The following is an 18,201-nucleotide window of genomic DNA, read 5'->3' on the forward strand; positions in this document are numbered from 1 at the left end:
TCTGTCATATGGGATACTGGATTAGATCTACCTTCTGTCTCATCTTGTATAAACATACTTTAAAGAACAGTAGGTCATGTATGAGATGGCATTTAATGCTAAATTTGTGCTCTGCATAGGCTGGATTTTGCTCTGATTTGCTTCAGCATTCATTTCACACATCAATATGGATGCCAACGCTGCAGTTTGCAGTTTATATGAATACAACTCGGAGCAAAATTTATTTTTGTTCTCTGAAACCTGAGGAGAATCTACCAGTAAGCTTAATGCTTGTTATCTTCTGCTTTTGGTAGTTGAAAGAAAAAATGAAGGAGCAGTTGTGGAACATCCTGTTTGCGGAACGGGGCCATGGGGTCAGTATGTTTCGAACAAAGAAGACTCGAGACCTAGTTGTAAGGGGCATCCCAGAGGCATTAAGAGGAGAACTCTGGCTGCTCTTCTCAGGTATTGCATAACAAGCACAATTGGTTCATTTTGACAGTCGTCACTGGCAATTTTCATTGCCGAGTGTTTCCATGAACTTCATTAAAATGACCCTGACACGTTACTTCAGTAATATCTGGAAATTCATGAGATACCTCAGTAGTCACCACAATTTTTATACAATTTACAAACAATCAAATTACTGCTTCACTGTTGTCCTCTAATACCGTGCAATACAATGTATTGGCAGGTGCTGTAAATGATATGGCATCCAACCCTGGTTATTACACTGAGTTGGTGGAAAAGTCCTTAGGAACGTGCACTTTGGCTACTGATGAAATTGAGCGAGATTTACGTCGCTCCTTACCTGAGCATCCTGCTTTTCAAAGTGACACAGGAATTTCTGCCCTCAGGAGAGTTCTTACAGCTTATGCATTCAGGAATCCACAAATTGGATATTGTCAGGTATACCAGTTTTGAGAGTCTTAGTGTCAGTTGTTGAAATATTAGCTCATGATGGTAGTATAGTAGCACTTCATAAATTCTGTCACAGAAATGTGGAATAGTTTCTTGCTTAGTGGTTCACTTACTTTGCTTATTTCATGCCAATGTGTAAAATGAGTTTTTATGTTTTACTTGGATTAGTTTATAAATGCTGTCATGTCCACTTCATACATGAATTTGCATTCTAACAAGACATATGGCACTTGAAAATATTTTTATGTACTTTAGATGCTCTGTTCTGTATTTAATAACGTAGAAGTAAAACTCTTGTCCTGGATATGGCTGTAGTTTTCCCAGTGCTTTAAAAATGTGCTGTAAAGTGCTTTCAGAAATACAAATTCTAAGAAATAATACCAGTTGTGTTTTCATCATCTTTTCTCTTAAATGTTTCCTTTCCTGTTTGAATGTTGCAGGCAATGAATATTCTGACATCAGTGCTTCTGCTGTATGCTAAAGAGGAGGAAGCATTCTGGCTTTTGGTTGCTGTGTGTGAAAGAATGCTCCCTGATTATTTCAATCGCCGAATCATTGGTAACATCCATCTGCTTTTTTTATCTATCTTGAATTCAATGTCTACCTATATTGAATGTCAATGGTTATTCATTAAGAATAAATATAAGGAACGAGCTGAAGATTGACCAGTGGAGAAAAACCATTGCATTTATTTTGGTATTGTGGGATAGAAAATGGAGACCATCCCATGACGCTCCTTAAAATAGGCATGGATGTGATTTCCAGATATTGCCAGTATTCTAGGCATAACTGTTCAGGGAATAGTCAGACTATTATACTGTTCCTTTGGAATGATAACTGCAGTTGCTACTATTTATTTGAAACTTAGCCAGTTTAGATAAAGGAAAAGGAGTTACTGCAGGTCCAGACTTGGGCTTTGGTCTCATATGCAGTTCTTACAGGTGTATATTTTAGAAGAAAATGGGGTGTGAAGTTTCTCTCTTGTTGCAGAGGGAGGGTACTGGCTGTCAGGAGAGTCACTGGAAGCAGCCATGGACTCACCAAAGTGCCAGCACTCTTCAAGCATGCCCAGGCATGGAGAGCACTGCTTCCAGCATGGGGGAAGGAGCCAATGGTTCCATGCAGCTGGGCCTGTGTGTGCTTGTACAGCAAAGCTGCACTAGGACAGGAACTTTGTTTCTGGCTAGTGCTCTCAGAAGTGTATTTCTCTGTGTTAAGATTTGGGTGGTGGTTTTGTTATCCTTTCCCCGCAGGTGCCTTGGTAGATCAGGCAGTGTTTGAGGAGCTCATCAGGGTTCACCTGCCTCAGTTGACAGACCACATGATGGACATGACTTTTTTCTCCTCGGTCTCTCTCTCCTGGTTCCTTACCCTTTTTATCAGTGTGCTGCCAATTGAAAGTGCAGTCAATGTGGTGGACTGTTTCTTCTATGATGGAATAAAGGCAATCTTGCAGCTGGGCCTTGCAGTGCTGGAATACAACATGGACAAGTTGCTCACTTGTAAGGATGATGCAGAAGCAGTCACTGTTCTCAACAGGTATTAGTGTAACTGTTACTCTTTCAGGCTACATAGCAGCTGGTATTATTGCATGTACATGAGTCATTCTGAGGTAGCTGAGAAGACATAAGCCAAGACTTCCAAAGGCTTCATAGGAATTAGTGCTCATATCAGGCTGAAATTCTGGAAAGTGGGTCTGGATACTCTGAACATCCCATCCTGTATTCAAGTTCTACTAAAACCATAACTATTTTGTGAATTTTAAGGAAAAAGCAATGTGCTTTTAACCTTGAATTTGTATCATGTATAGAAGGCAGATTGCCGTGATGAGAATATCTAAAGCACATTATGACTGTTCCAGACATCAGGTCAGGCATCAACTTACAGCAGCAAGTTCTTCAGCTTAGTTCTTGTAGTTTAGGCTGCTGAATCCTCTGCTGTTAATGGTTTAAAACAGAAATGAGACCAAAAAAACGTGATGAGCTCATCAGTCATGATGAGATACTAGCTATGTTAGCAATGTGAAGTGTGCTTTAAAGTGACATACTGCAAACAAAACTTGTACAGTTTTTTCTTCACTAACTAAATTATCTTGTTGATGCTGTGGTTGTATATCATGGAGTATTAGAACAGCAAAATTACTGTGCTATAGCAGTTAACCAGTTATGAATGTTAAGAGCTGATAATAAGAATTTCTGTTTAGTGAGGCTTTTACATGTTGCATGTTTGAAAGGGGTAGGAGAATTATTGAAGAAAATGTATTTTTTGTTATGAGACCATGCAGTCTGGTGTTTATTGTAAAATCTGGCTTCCCCACTGAATCTATTGAGGCTGGTTATGTGGGTGAGATAAGCAGGTACAGATCAGGCATGCCTTTGTCTTATACATCTGGAGGAATTAAGATTGTCTTGTTCACAGTTCAGAACGAGCCTTTTTCTCTGTCCCAGTTAGTACAACCTTGCTATATCAATTAGAAAACCAAAGGAATGCTAACTGGAAGGAACCTTGGAAGGAGTCTAGTTTAACTTCCCACTCAAAAGGGGATTGCTGCTAGCACTAGATCACATAAACTCATTTCTAAAAACTCCCAAGGCTGGAAGTTCTACAATCTTCTCTGGGTGGGCAGTTCCAATGTTTGTGTATCTTTGTTACTATTATAGTACATTTGTGCTACTGACTCTGATAGTATTTGTTTTTTCCTATTCTCTGCACACTTTTTCTTCAATAGATGCCAATGTTACTGTTTTATTGTGATAAACTGGTCCTGCTGATTTCTCATGTGTTTGCTTTGTGCAGATTTTTTGACAGTGTCACTAACAAAGACAGTCCTTTACCTCCAGCTGTGCAGCAGGGCTCCAACCTCAGTGATACAAAGAGTGACCATCCAAAAGTGGACATCACTGATCTGATCCGAGAGTCAAATGAAGTAAGTGTTCCTGTGGGCATGTTTTTGCATCCCATGCAGTGTTCATGTTTCATGGGCTACTTTGAAACAGTGCAGTTGCATTGTACAAACCAGGGTAGAAAATCTGTCTGGATTGGTAGAAATTTGTTTCTGTACTTTGGATCTTGTTGAGCCTCACTGAAAAGCTTATAGGTTATGGGATATGTTTGCTTTTCTGTTGTTTTGGGTTTTTAACTGCTGGGGAGGTGCTTTCTAGTCTGTCCTGAGTGGAGTTCACAAGATTCATCACAGGTCATGTATTGCCATCCCTCATTAATATTATTAGTATGTTAACTAAATGACAAAATACAGCAGAACCAGCCTTTGTGTTATACTAATTTGAGACTGATTACTGCACATTGCAGATACTGGTAACTTTTGACATAACAATGCATATGGGAAGCTGGGTACTTGAGTAGGGAGGAAATGCTTGTGGAAGTCCTGCCTAATTTGGTTGTTTATCACTCATTTGTTCTCAAAGCTTATTATTAGAAGCAGTTTTGCCCATGGTGCATGGTGATCATGGTTAGGCCATGTCTTCCTGATTGCCTGTGCTGCTGAAAGGTGCCAAAAAACTTACAGAAGAGAAATTGAATTTACTGAATTTCCTCATAAAAAGAAATTTAGTCAATTTGACATGGTCTTGATAAAGAATGTTGTCCTGTTTTGATCACCTAGTTTCTGTTTAGATTTTAATTGTTTAATAATTTGTTCCATGATTTTTCTGGTAATTTGTTTCTAGTTCTTGCCTCCTATCCCACTTTTCCTTTAAGATAAATGCATTTATTCATTCCAGAGCTCAGACACCTTTCATGTCCTTCAGAAATTACAGAGGTAGCCAGAAATGATTCAGAAATTACTTAGCAGATTCCTTGATTTCACTAGAGTGAACTTCAATCCCTGAAAACGTGCACATCTTAGACTTTGCTGCCTTGCAGTAGTAGTCACCATGTGATAACAGAGTTGGGTACAGAGCCAACACACAATAAAATCCCTTCCTTTTTCTTCCCACACAGGGAACTACTCCAGTTTCTTCTTTCTCCATTGCTCTCTGGAACACTTTTAAACACCCTTTTAAAAGTTACACTGGTTAAGGAGAATGTTAGTGCTCTAATAAATTATTTTTTCCTCAGAGTTTCTGTGATCTTCCTTTGTGTGCATTTGTGTCCCTATTGTGCTTAGATGCAAGAGAGACTTGCTTAGATGTGTTTAGATGTGTCTCCCAACAGTTTGATGGCATGGAGTGGTGCTTTTCTCCTTAGAGATACGGTGATATTCGCTACGAGGATGTTGAGAGCTTGCGCTGCAGGAACAGGCTGTATGTGATCCAGACCTTGGAAACTACGACCAAGCAGAATGTGGTGAGTGACTTGGAAGAGTTTCAGCCTTCTCCCTGATAAAATTCATTCCCTTTTGGAAGGTTCTGAGAAGAGCTGCAGTTTCCAGGCCAAATATATGATTTTATACTGAACCCTCTCATGTCTGCAGGGTGTCTGTTAACTGAGGCTGTAAATCACAGCATGACCTTCTGGTCTTGTTACAAGTAGCACCATTGCCAGCCACTTCAAAAGGCTGGCACATCTCCCACACTTTGTGTGGATTGGAACAGGCTGACCTATATTTCTATCTGCTGATGTTAATACTGTTCTCTTAGAGACATAGAGCACCATACAGCAAAAAAACTATTACACACCTGCATTTTTACTCTGGGAAGCAGCACTGAAGAGGTTATTGTAGTGCATTCAACAGGGGCTGCTTCTTGTCTGTGTTGTGTGTGAGTGTCTGGTAATGTGGCAGCTCTCCATCTACCTATCTCATCCTTTCAATTCAGACTGCTCAATGAAGATGGAGGTTGTGAGGAGCTTCCTTTGTTTGCCTGTTTTCTTCAGTGGCTCATTTCCAATACCTGATGATAATACTAGTCTTGTCCACCACCTAGTGCTTCTCTCTGTAGTAAATGTGGCTTGTAGCAACAGAAACTAAATGCTGGTGGCTATGCCAAGACGGTATTGTTGTATTTAATTTTACAAAACTTATATATTGTTATATTGTGAAGTTGGAAGCTGGTCTTACAGCAAACTTTGTTTTTTAAAAGCTGTGAACAATTTTTTTAATTTAAAAAAATGAGGATTCAGCTTCACTGTTGTGAGCTGAACATATATTTGCCCATTGAAAGGATGCTGTATGTTATGTTGTTATCAATAATTGAGTTTTATCTCCTGGGTTTCATAGTGTAGGCTCCATGTATGTTATTAATGTGACTAGCCTTCAGCTTTTTTTTTTTTTTGAGAAATTATGATTTTAATCTATAATCTTCTGATTGCTTTTTAAAATAAAGTGCTGTTCTTACTTCTAATTGTAACATGCCAAAACCTGGAATATTCAAACAGTATCTCTTAATGTAATGTTAAGTCTCCCATAATGTTATTCCAAAGAGGTAAGACACATTAATTTTTTCTTGACTTTGTTTCAGCTACGTGTTGTGTCTCAAGAAGTAAAATTCAGTCCTAGTGATCTTGAAGAGCTTTATGAATTATTCAAGGTAATGTGCCATTTTCCTCACTTACCAAACAGCTGTCTTAACAGTAGCCTTTGAAATGGTTTTAGTAAATAGAGATAAAGGTTGGACTCAATATATGTTTTACATGCCATCTGTACTACTGATTATATAGTTAATTCCTCACATCCTTCCCCCCAGAGAGACTTCTTGTTTCCTGAAACCTAATGTTTTATCTTTGCTTTGCAGAAGGAGCATTTTCTTTCCTGTTACTGGAGTGTAAATAGTCCTGTCCTGCAACATCACGATGCCAGCCTGCCCTACCTTGAGCAGTACCGGATTGATTGCCAGCAGTTCAGGGTTCTCTGCCATCTCCTGAGCCCCTGGTCACACTGTGCAAACAGAGACTCTCTGGCTCTGTGGACATTCCGACTGATGGATGAGAGTTCCAACTGCCTTATAAATTTCAAACAATTTGCCTGTGTTCTTGGTATGGCAACAAAACATACATGAGCACATTCACGAGGCTCCTGGGAGTAGTCCTGGGGTGCATCACCTTCCATACTCTATACAAAAAGCTAAGGAGATTTACCCTGTCTTAACACAGGGTCAAATAGTGTGATTTTTATTAGAGACAGAATAATTTCCTCTTGGAGATTAAATTTAAATATGGCTTGGTCATCAAAATATCCACAAATTAATGGTCTGATCTCATTGGCCAGCCTGTTTAGTTTATGATAAATCTTCATCCTAGGTCATCTTTTACACAGATTGTGCAGGATGACCAATGCCTTATTCCTCTGGGAAACTAAAAGTTTTCTTGGCTCACTGCTCTGTTCCTTTCACCTTGTTTTGAAAGTGGTATATTCAGGAAACAAAAATGTAAGGGAAATACTGAGACAATACTGCTATATTTCTTTTGGTGCTGTGGTTTTATTTTAGTAAGTCACAGACATTAGTAGTGTTCTTTCATCAGTGTAGGCTAACCCCAGGCTCAGCCACAGGTGAAAGTGCTTTCTTTAAGCTTCATATCTAACTATACTCCCTGTAAGGTCAGGCATGTGTCTAGTTCCAACCTCTCTGGGTTGTATTTGTTTAAGTTAAGAGGGTGTTCTAAAGTTTGGCCCAGTTGAATAGACTGTCCTTTGTCCTTTCCCCTAACAGATACAATGTATAATGGAAGCTTCACTGACAAGCTCAAGTTTCTTTTTAAGTTGCACATCCCTCCAGGTAAGTGAGAAACAGTGGCATTTGGGGAGAGCTGTCTTTGGTTTTTGTCATCATTATCACTGCTTTGGTAATGCTTGGGCACCATGAACCCACTTTATTTAATAATTTATTGCAGCTTTTACTGAAGTAGAATCTCTAAGCCCTTCCAAAGGGGATGATCTTTCAAAAGAAGAACTGATCCACTTCAGCCAACTCAGTGGTAAGCTCCAGGGTGTGAGGGTTTGCCTGCAGAATACTAGAAGGAATTATTAATTATCCTGTGAAAAATGAGGACCTTTCTTCTGAAAACTAGTAAATCCAGTTAATCATATCCCTGTTAACAGAATCCCTTGTGAAGATCTTCTGTAGATAGTTACAATTTAATAAACTTGTGCAGAATTTGTGGATAGCTCAAAAGATGGTTGAATTCAAAGGCCTGTGGGTGTTTACATGGAAATACAGGAGTGTGTTTTGTTGGCATTATGGGCAGCCTGTTACAGTGATGTTGAATTGATGGCTGTTTCATTTCTGCATCCTGGGCATAAAGGAATGGTATTTTCTGAATTAAATTACCAAATCCATACTTTGAGGTGCATAAGTGTTTCAAAATTCTTTGCTTTCATTTTAGACCAAGTGAGCTGAAAAAGGTTTAGTAAATTTATGGAGTTGATAAAATAATCTGTTTCAAATACTCTTGAAACCTGTAGGATTTATATAGGAAAGATAGATCCCTTTTTGGTTTTGAAAATCTGCCTGAAGTAGGCAATATATTGGTACTGTTCCTGCTGCTCTTCAAGTTGTGAACTGTGAATATTATAAAGATTATTTAACTGATAGCAGTTTCATTGGTCATCTGCCTCACAATGGCTTATACTTTTATAGAAAGCATGCAGATTTCTTCTTGATCTAATCTATGATGAGAACATAGAGAGTCTTGTGCCTTAAGGAAGGAATTTTTGATACGGGAAATGAAACATTGGTCCTCTTTTCTGAAATAAGTAATTTTTTTTTCCCCTTAAATTGTAGTTTCATCTGTTGGGGATAATCTTGAAAGTGATTCTTTGAAGAGCAGCCCTGAAAAAGGTAAAAGAATCCTGGTGGCACATTTGGTAGCTGTGTCTTTTGGGGGAGTAGAGCTGGGAAAGTGTGTGGTGACAGAGTATATTAAGTAACATCAACCTTAGTGTGCTGTTAACATTCTGTCCTCTTATGTAAGTGTAGTCATGGCAGCAAAAGGGTAAAGTAAACTCTTGTCCTGTGTGAGTCCTTGGCCCCACCACTCTTGAGAAGGAATAGCATTGAAGATGCCAGTTCTTTTGATTATCATCCCTCATGGGAAGGTCTCAGTTCTTGTTTGCTCACTTTTTTTTTTTTTCCCCACTTCTTCCCCTTCAAAAAGGGAAGGGGAAGGTTGATATTCAGGCATATCTGAAGCAATGGCAAGATGAACTTTTTAAAAAAGAAGAAAATGTCAAGGATTTGCCAAGAATGAATCAGGTAAACTGTCTGAGTCTTATTTAAGTCTATTTTGTCATGAAAGTTTACCCTTTAAGTCTATTACAATATTTCTGAAGGATTTGTAGAATCCCTTTAACTTCAAATCTTCACATCAATCATGAGACTGTGGCTTTTTAAAACTGCTGTAATGTTTCAAGAGAGGGGCCTTTGAGACACACATAGGTTTCTCAGGGCAGCTGCACCAGGCTGCAGCAGGCACTGAACTCAGAATATAGCAGGTGCTGAAACAGAACAGTTGTGTTGCTCTTCTCTGAGCAGTCTCCTCCATATCTCTCCATAGTCTCAGTTCATCCAGTTCTCAAAAACTCTCTACAATCTGTTCCATGGGGACCCTGAGGAGGAGCTCTTGTATCGTGCCATTGCGGTGGTGACCAGCCTCCTGCTGAAGATGGAAGAAGTTGGCAGAAGGCTGCAGAGTCCTATGTCACCTGTCACAAGTCCAGTTGCTGTTACAGAAGTGGCTGCTGAAGTGCCCAGAGAGAGGCAGGAGGAAAGCAGCTCTGAACAGACTGAAGGCAGTCGAGCACAGAGTTTACAAGGGAACCATGAATGGTCTTTTGCCTTTGAGCAGATTCTGGCATCCTTATTAAATGAACCAGCTTTTGTGAGATTTTTTGAAAAACCTCATGACATAAAAGCTAAAATAGAGAGTGCTAAAAATTTACAACTTAAAGCAAGAACCAGAGTGTAATTTTCTTTGCATTCGACTCTGAATTAATCACATAAAGTGCTTACAAATGAAGGCTGTAACTATGGAAATCAAGTCTGGTGTTGATATAGGAAATGAAGTTTGAAGAATTAGCTTCAAGTATCAGATTACTGGTATGTAATGTAAATAAAACTAGTTTTAAGCACAGTCACTTTCTTGCATTGTTCATAAATTTCAATCCAAATTAGGGACTGAATAATGAACTGCCTTTACCATGTTATTAAAACATGCAGCATTGCTTGGAGATACTGGTTGTGTACCTGTTGCAAACCTGTCTGAATCACTGTTAGAGTAGGTGTTCTCCAGGTTCTTTTCTATTACTGTGATAAAAGGAATGACTTTTTCCCATTTTCACTTTAAAGGAGTGTCAACAGCTTGGTGGTTGTCTTCCACATCAATTAGTTATTTCCAAATTGCTTGTGGACTAGGGCCAAAGCAGGGTGAAGACTAAGAACAGAGGCTGTGGTAGCACAGGACCATGAGATTAGAGAAGGAAGTTGCCCTGCTCACAATTCCTCTGCTTTGATGTTACCCATGGGTGTGGACTGGGTAGATTCCAGCCTCCCATTTTTGTACCAATCCTCCTACAAAGAAAAGGTGAAAAGGTTGGAAGATTATTTAGTCATCCAGGCTGCACAAGGCTGCAGAAACGAATACTGATTGTTTAAAATCAAAGGAAAGCAGTGGCTAAATCTGGCTGACCACAGGGTGGTTGTAGTTTATCTGGCAAAAGGAGACATTGTTGGCTTCTTAGGAGCATGTTGATGAAATGTGGAGTTTTGCTGGTGTTTGGAAAACCCAAGCACAGTCCATCTGCAGCTGAGTGTTGACTATTGAACTGCTTAGGGACAGATTGCAGTTGCTTCTTTGCCTACCCTGAGTCCATATCTCAGCCCAGTAATTACTGTTGCTTTTCTATAGCTGCTGTAATATTTTCCGTCTGTCAGGTTTCAAGGCAACAAGAAAATCCCCTTGAATCTGACTTGAAATTTTTAATATATAAAATATGATATACTAGAGATCCTGTGGAGGAAAGCTCTGCCCGTGTAAAAGCTGAGAAATGTTGACCTTGAATTTTTGGTAGCTAGTGCTAGAAGGAATTTAGAGGAGAGTAAGAGCTTGTATTTTAACAACAACAGCAAAGTAAGTGAGGAGTCTTGCTAAACTAGTTTAAAACATCTGTTTCCAAAGCCTGTATGACAATCTTTCTCTGCAGAGCAGCATTATTTTTATACTGTGCATGTTTTTTTTAAAGAAGCAGAATGGGTGAATGGGTTTGGTATCTTTCGGAGGCTTTTTGTGCAATACTGGTGTGAATGAAGAATAAAACAAATTTCTGATGTCTTACAGGCACTTTGTGAAATGCCATCATTGCAGTTGGTGTTAAATTTATGAATTATGTCTTACACTCTCCTTAATACTCTCAGGTATTAATGTAAAATAAAATTTTACTAAGGAAGTCCAAAAGCTATATGATAAATGTGGAGAATGAGGAAGCTTTTTTCAGAAGCCTTCACAAAGTAATTGCAGTTGATACCACATACTGCTGATTTGTATTTTTATGTATAAAATATAAAAACTAATTTATCCATTTATGTGGATATGGATAGGGCCACACTGTATTACCTTTTAAAAATATTTTCACAAAGTTGTTTAGAAATACAAAGCAGATTATAATGTTTTTCTAGTCCAGGATGTACCCAGATAAGGCTTGATCAGTGAGTAATTCTGCTAATAGCCACGATGAAATTAATGGAGCCTCATGAGAACAGATAAAGCTGCCCATACCAAAAGCTTTTGTAGGTTTATGAGAGATACTGTTCATGTCAACAAGTAATCAAAGCTGTGAAGTATTTGCTAATCAAAGTAACAAAGTAAAAAAGTCTTAAAACTCAAGGACTTTTTTGATTGAGATCCCAGATGTGAAGATCTAAGTGCAGAAGGTGAAGGAACTTGCAAAGTACAACAACCTTCTGTTGTTACCTGGTTATAAAAAGGTGCTCAGTCTGTACAATACCCTTTTCTGTTAGTGCCCACCCAAGAGACTGCAGAGCCTTTGTTTGGGGAGAGGTAGATGTATTAAATGCCAAGGAGTATAACCCAGAGGTATGTTTGCTGAGCTAGTACCTCAGTGTACCATAAATTGAGCTCTGCTTGTGACAGAGGAACTCTGGAATTAGTGTATATCTTCTTTCCTTCCCTTTCCTATTCCAGATCCTTCCATCCCTATTCCAGACAGGTTGGCTAACAAATAGATGCAGGTTTAGCTGGGACTGGCAGAGCTAGAGCAACAGCAGCTCGTTCCCTTCCTTCGTTACTGGAGAGTGATGCCTTGACCTCAAAGCCCTGCACAGTCAGGGACAGAGATCTCTGTGCTGTGCTGCTTCTTGGCCAGGTGAAGTTGGTGATACAGAGATGGCTCCAGACTCCCAGCACATCACCTGAGGGTGCTGGGTGTGCACATGAAGAGGAAGCAGCTTGGTTAAGTGAATTCTATTGTGTCATTTAACTCACCTGGTGTTAGTTTTTTTCTGTGTGTTTCCATGAAGTTTTCTGCCTTTATTTTCAGGTTCAGTCATAGGAAATAAATGAAGGTGCACTGTTCAGTACAAAGTAGACAGCTGTAGATTGCTACAACTACTGATGCTGTTTGTGGCTGCTGCCGTGTGACTTGGCAGCTGTGTCACGGTTACCCTGCAACACTGGCAGTGCCCGTGGGGAACTGCACAGTCCCTCCTTGTGATTGTTGCTGTGTGCTAAGCTGCCTTTTGTCAGAGGTAATCAGTAGCCTGGGGACAGCCAGCAGAGCTGTGATGTTCCTGGTCTTGCCATATGGAATGTGCTGTGCTGGAGCCTGCTGCTGCTCCCTGTGCTCTGGGTGACAGCAACAGCCCTGACCCCCACAAGGAACTGGCTGCTTGGCCTCTGTGTGCCCAGCTCAGGGCTTGGGCATGTGAGGGGAGGGAATAGCTCAAATAATAAAAATACCAGCTCTTTCCACCATGGGAGATAACTGATGGTAATTAAACCAGTAGCATTTTCCAAGACATGGAAGTGACTGCTGCCATATGATACAGAAAAATCACTTTCTGTTTCCATCCATTTCTAAACCAAGCCACTTGTTCATAATTCTAATGGCTAAATAATAATGTAATTTTAGAAGAGGTTGCTACCATAGTGACTAAGAAATAGCTGTGTGTTGATTTTATCAGAAGTTTCTCATCAAATTGTACTATACAAGGTTCTTGATTTTCATTGCTGTTGTTATCTGGACTAAAACAGAAGGAAACACTGATTTGTTTCCAGAAAAATAGGCTATTTTGTCTTTTTTGCTATAGCTTTGTCACTTTACCAAGACGGCAGCACATGTTTGTGTTGACAGATTGGCTTTTATACAATGTGTTGTATGCAGAGGTATTGTAAGACAAATGGGGAGTTAAATAAAATGTTTTTTCCCTTAAGAAAAAAACCCTGTGTTTGAGGCACTATTATTTCCTGTGATGGCCTGCTGCAGAGGTTCCTTCAAGAGTGTTGGTCGTGTTAAAGCCACATTTAGTCAGTGCTTTGCAAAAACAAGGAGCAAGCCAAAGCCCCAGCTGGGACAGCAGCCTCCCAGAAGAGGAGGAAAAATGGAGACCTGGATTTTGAACCCTCAGCTGACTTCAGTGCTGAACTGCTGAGTACTGGCACATGCTTTGTCCATCCAAATTCACCGTGTGCAGACCCTGATGCCTGGTTCTTTCCAATTTATGTGTTGCTCCTGTTGCCTTTGGCACTGGCCATGGAAATCCCAGTCCTTGTCCTGAGCCCCATCCCTTCAGCCGTCCATGCACATGGACACAATGGCTGTTCTCTTGTCTCTCCTGCAGAGTAGAGATCAGATCCTGATCCCTAACAGACCCACACCACCCAGGGAATAACAAGAGAACAGAGTGTGTAAGAGGTCCTACAAGTATCATTTTATTTCTTCTTAATTTTTTTTAAATACTATGTACAATCTGTTTAAAGCTTGTCAAAATGCATGAGCTCCCATTCAATGGAGCTGTGCAGGGACATAGATTCAAAACAAGAATAAAATCTTTACTGTTCATAAGACACTTACTTTTTCCCATTACAAAATACTTTTAAGAATAGTAACATTTATAAATGTATTTATATTCAACATCATATAAAATAAACCAAGATTTATACTCAATTCTAGAGTTTTTCTTATTTTCTTTTTTTTTTTTTCTTGCATGGACTATATACAATATATACAGTAACTTCTCATTGTGTTTGTCAAATCAGCCTGATTATACCCACCAGGCTTTAGCTTATATGTACAAATATGCTAAAAGTGCAAGACTTTGTTATTTAAAGCTGCCTGTGTTTTCAGAGGTCTGGAATTGTGTGGCCTATATATATTTATATATAGATATACATCTGCATACATATAAATGTGTATTAAAAATACGTATATCTATATATAGCTATGGTATATAGGTACTTGTGTACTGGAAAACCTCAGAACATTTATGACTGATAGGTCAACACCGACACTGGAGGCCAACCCTGCTGCCATCAGTCACGTCCCTGCCCTCTGCTTGTCACCAACAAGTCACACTTATGTTTTCTTGTAGGAGGCTGGGGGGGCGTGAGCCAAACCCACCAGCAACCCTCGATTCCAAATGAGTCATAAAAGCACAGGTCATAGCTAACACCGAGGTAAACAAATACAAATCAACCTGAATAAAGAGATTGTTTTATCCATCTATTTTTTTGAGAGTGACGATATAAGGCAAAACCCCCCTGGCTCTGACTGAGCAAAGACCAAGCAAGCCCCAGAAAGGGTCAGTGGGATTTTGTCTTTTGGAGCATGTTGAGAAAACAAGGCTCTGCCTGTGAGGCAGTGCCTGGGAATGTGCAGCCCCTGCCCACCAGCAGCAAGGCCAGTGGCTGGGGGTGCTCTGAGAACAAGGGGGCACATGATAAAGTGCGTTTTTAGGTCTCTACTTTTAGCAAGGCTGGTCTAACATGTAAACATCCTCACCAAGCTCCTGTGCTCCTTGCTGGGAGCCATGAGCAGGGGCTGTGCCCCAGCCCTCTGTCCCTGCAGCCCAGGGCTGCCAGCAGCAGGGCTGTGCCCAGGGCACGACCCTATCTGGTGCACCCACTGCCCCCCACCTCCCCCAGAACCCCTTCCCAACCCGATTTTTTGTTTTTTTGGACTCACTGTCAAAGCCACAGCAATGCCAGAAAACTGCTCTGCCTCAGCTATCTCCCTCCCAAGCCCTGTTAAAAAATACACCCCTCAAGCCCCTGACTCCAGCCACCAGCACTTCTGAGATCCATTTGATTGCCAGCAGCCATGGCTGGGCTGTGTGGTGGTGGCACACTGCAGACCAGCCATGGATGTGTTGGGGTGATGCAGGTTTAATGGGGAAGCCAGGGAAATCACAGTGTTTCCCTCCAGCCAGCCACCCTGAGCCACAAGCTGTGCGATGCTGGAGCCCCAACACAGATATATGTTTGCTTCCCCTCTAATATTATGTACCAAGGCTATGGTGGAAAAAAATCCCACAAGCAGCTCCCAAAAATACAACCCCCTCCTACCGCTTCCTCATGAGCAACCTGGCCGCCTTAGAATGGAGACAGGGAGACCCTAACACTAACAGTGCTTTAAAACCAAAAGTTTCCTATCCTGAAGGCTCTGTGCTGGCCCTTCCTGCAGAACAAACCTGCAGAGCAGGACAGCCCCAGGTGTTATTTCAGCTCCAAATTGCCCCACAAAGGCAGGTGTTCCAAATCCCTCTACCAGCAGCAAGGTGGCCCTGGCCCAGGGCTCTGCTGCAGCCATGACTTCTTGTCCTGGTTTGAAATGGAGGGTCTGGCTCAAACTGTGTCCCAGAGCAGCCAGGGACTGTGCTGACAGGGCACGAGCCCCGACAGTGGACCCCAGGCTGTTGGGCACCTCATTGCCTCCATTCCGTGGCCAGCTACATTCCCCGGAGTGCTGCACGTGGCCAGCTCTGCAACCCTTGATCCATCTGTCCATCGTGTCTGGCTGCCCTGGGAGCTGAGCATTCCATGTCCAGTCAAAGCTGACCCATGCAGCTGCCTTTGCCCAAGGGAGGGGACCATGAATAGCCAGGGGTTGGCACAGCTTTTGTTCACAAATCCACCTCTGCCCTGGCCAAAACACCAAAGCACCCTAGGGCCTTGCACCAATCCCTGAAAGCTCCTGGCTGACTCCAGCTCCAGCAGCCTGTCCTCCCACTGCCACTCCCCCAGGCAATGTGGCACAGCAAAACTCCATCCCCTTCCCCAGGAGGAGCTGCTGGGAACAGCCCCTGGTGCCCCAGGGCTGGAGGAGCCCTGCTGTGCCCTTTTCTTGAAACGCAGGGCTACTGGCAGCTACTCGTGCCAAAAGCTGCCCCACCAGTAACATCAGGAACACCAGCTGCTGCAGTGCTGCAAGTGGCCCAGAAAGAGGCTTGCAGAAGGAAAAGAAGAAAACAAACAAACAAACAAAAAAACCCCAAAACACCATATTAAAAATTAAAAAAAAAAAAAAAAAAGGCAAAACCAAGCATTCTTTACTTGGTTTCAATAGATATTAGGAACTAAACATTAGGAACTAACGCCTCTCTAAACCTTGCTCTGTCTGCCAGCTAGAACTTTACTGCTAGATGGATCTGGTCCTAACTAACCACTGCCTTCACTGCCTTGCAAAGTTTATAGTAATGGCCAAACCTATCTACATTTGGGCTCTAACAATGCCCAAAGATAGTACTCAGCTACTAAAATGCTCCAAAAATGTACTTTTAAATTTTTCCTTTGGAAAGACACAAACAGTAGGGACACTTAACTATACACCCACTGAGCAATAAACTGTTTTTTCAATTCATAAATATAAACTTACAGTTAAAAAGTGACAATTTACAAAAATACAATTTATTGCTGACCCTATGGGCTTGTAACATCGTGTATTGTGATTATACATTTTGGGTTCGCCAAATTGAAACATGACCTAGCAAAACCATAAAGTTTGCTGTCATATGCTGTTCTATGCATGTTTGTTTGTTTTTATGAATAGAAACATTTACAACTACATCACTTGAAACAAAAAAAAAAAAAAAAAAAAAGGAGTAAAGATTCTTTGTCTGTAACCTGAAAAATATTTGGCTACAGGGAGTAAAAACCATACAAATTTATCTTCACTTGTTAACCAAAAATAAAACATGACAAATATTGAACTAGCTGCGATGTGAGCTGGTATAACAACAGTAAGAAATTCAGGCAAAAGTGGTGTTATGTAAATTAGCAGCATTATCCAAACTCCTGGAAAAAAAACCTGCGGGACTGAGGTATAGAAAAAGGAAAAAGAATTCACAATGGACCTACTACAGCAAAACGAGTTATGTACACGGTAATCCACTGGTGTCCTGTGGATTGGTACAGTCTATGTGCTCCAAATGCTGGGCTTAAATTCACAGTGACTTTCATTGAAGTCCTGAATGGAAAAGGGTTTTTTTCCATTACAAACCGAGCTTCATGACGGCCTGATACCTGCCCTCCCTGCAGCAAGAAAGCCACCACTCCCAGTGGCACCACGGTGCTGGGCCAGGGCACACCCTGCTGCCAGAACAGCATCACGGGCTGGCTGCATGGGAATCCCAACAAACGAGGCCCGTGCAGCCATGCATCCCTGTCAGGGAGCATCCCGAGCTCTCCCGTGCCGTGTCTGATGCGCCGTGTCCGGTGCGCCGTGTCCGATGCGCCGTGTCCGGCGCGCCGTGTCCGGTGCGCCGTGTCCGGTGCACCGTGTCCGGTGCGCCGTGTCCGGTGCGCGGTGTCCGGTGCGCCGTGCTCTCCCGCGCGCGCCCGGGCGCAGCGGCTGCAGCCGCGCCATCCTTGTCTGCCAGCAGCAGCTTCAGGGCAGCTGCATCTCGGGCAGGTCAGGCAGGTTGCAGGGCTGGCCCTGCGTGTGGTGGCTCTGCTGCTGCGGGTGCAGGAAGTAGCTCAAGGGGTTCTGCTGCGGGGTGTGGGGCGGCTGGAAAATGCGCTGCGTTGGAGCCCCCGGCACCAGCTCAGGACCTGGCATCTGTGGGGAGACACAAATCTGAGCAGTCAGACCTGCCCCGTCACCCAGCTGTCCCTCTCCTGCTGCAGGGCTGATGATGATGCCCCAGATGTGTGCACCAAGTCCTAAACTTGAGGGTATGAGCTGTGCCCCTCAGGATGCTGCTGCTGTCAGCAAAACCAACAAAGCCTGGAGAGCACAGAGGGGAAGCAGGACCCATTTGTCCCAACAGGCTCCTGGGGAGCCAGCAGGAATGGAGACTCCAAAAGCTACTTGGAGGTACAATCTGCAGGATGTGTAACTTTAATCTTTCACTGGAAAGATCTTCAGACAACCAAGGAAGAGGTCCTAGAGTAACCATA

The 18,201-nt window shown here is 41.9% G+C and overlaps 2 protein-coding genes across 3 annotated transcripts in view; one reads left to right on the plus strand and one right to left on the minus strand.

The window, feature by feature from the left end:
- The window catches only part of TBC1D8B (TBC1 domain family member 8B), a 28,380-nt gene extending 14,408 nt beyond the window's left edge, over positions 1 to 13,972 (plus strand). For both annotated transcript variants that reach the window (XM_021547743.3, XM_077786554.1), the window contains exons 9-21: positions 294 to 444; positions 674 to 888; positions 1,341 to 1,458; positions 2,154 to 2,439; positions 3,697 to 3,826; positions 5,107 to 5,205; positions 6,318 to 6,386; positions 6,591 to 6,831; positions 7,506 to 7,571; positions 7,687 to 7,770; positions 8,577 to 8,633; positions 8,950 to 9,047; positions 9,349 to 13,972. In XM_021547743.3, coding sequence (XP_021403418.2) covers positions 294 to 444; positions 674 to 888; positions 1,341 to 1,458; positions 2,154 to 2,439; positions 3,697 to 3,826; positions 5,107 to 5,205; positions 6,318 to 6,386; positions 6,591 to 6,831; positions 7,506 to 7,571; positions 7,687 to 7,770; positions 8,577 to 8,633; positions 8,950 to 9,047; positions 9,349 to 9,759 — 2,025 coding nt within the window. In that variant the 3' untranslated portion in view covers positions 9,760 to 13,972. The remainder of the gene's footprint in view (positions 1 to 293; positions 445 to 673; positions 889 to 1,340; positions 1,459 to 2,153; positions 2,440 to 3,696; positions 3,827 to 5,106; positions 5,206 to 6,317; positions 6,387 to 6,590; positions 6,832 to 7,505; positions 7,572 to 7,686; positions 7,771 to 8,576; positions 8,634 to 8,949; positions 9,048 to 9,348) is intronic.
- Positions 13,973 to 17,629: 3,657 nt separating this feature from the next.
- Positions 17,630 to 18,201, minus strand: part of PASD1 (PAS domain containing repressor 1) — a 106,944-nt gene continuing 106,372 nt past the window's right edge. Inside the window, exon 21 of the mRNA XM_021547874.3 lies at positions 17,630 to 17,860. Within this exon, the coding sequence (XP_021403549.2) occupies positions 17,690 to 17,860 (171 nt within the window). The 3' untranslated portion in view covers positions 17,630 to 17,689. The remainder of the gene's footprint in view (positions 17,861 to 18,201) is intronic.

This window comes from Lonchura striata, chromosome 14 (genome assembly GCF_046129695.1).
Source record: "Lonchura striata isolate bLonStr1 chromosome 14, bLonStr1.mat, whole genome shotgun sequence".
In the NCBI taxonomy this organism is placed as follows: Eukaryota; Metazoa; Chordata; class Aves; order Passeriformes; family Estrildidae; genus Lonchura; species Lonchura striata.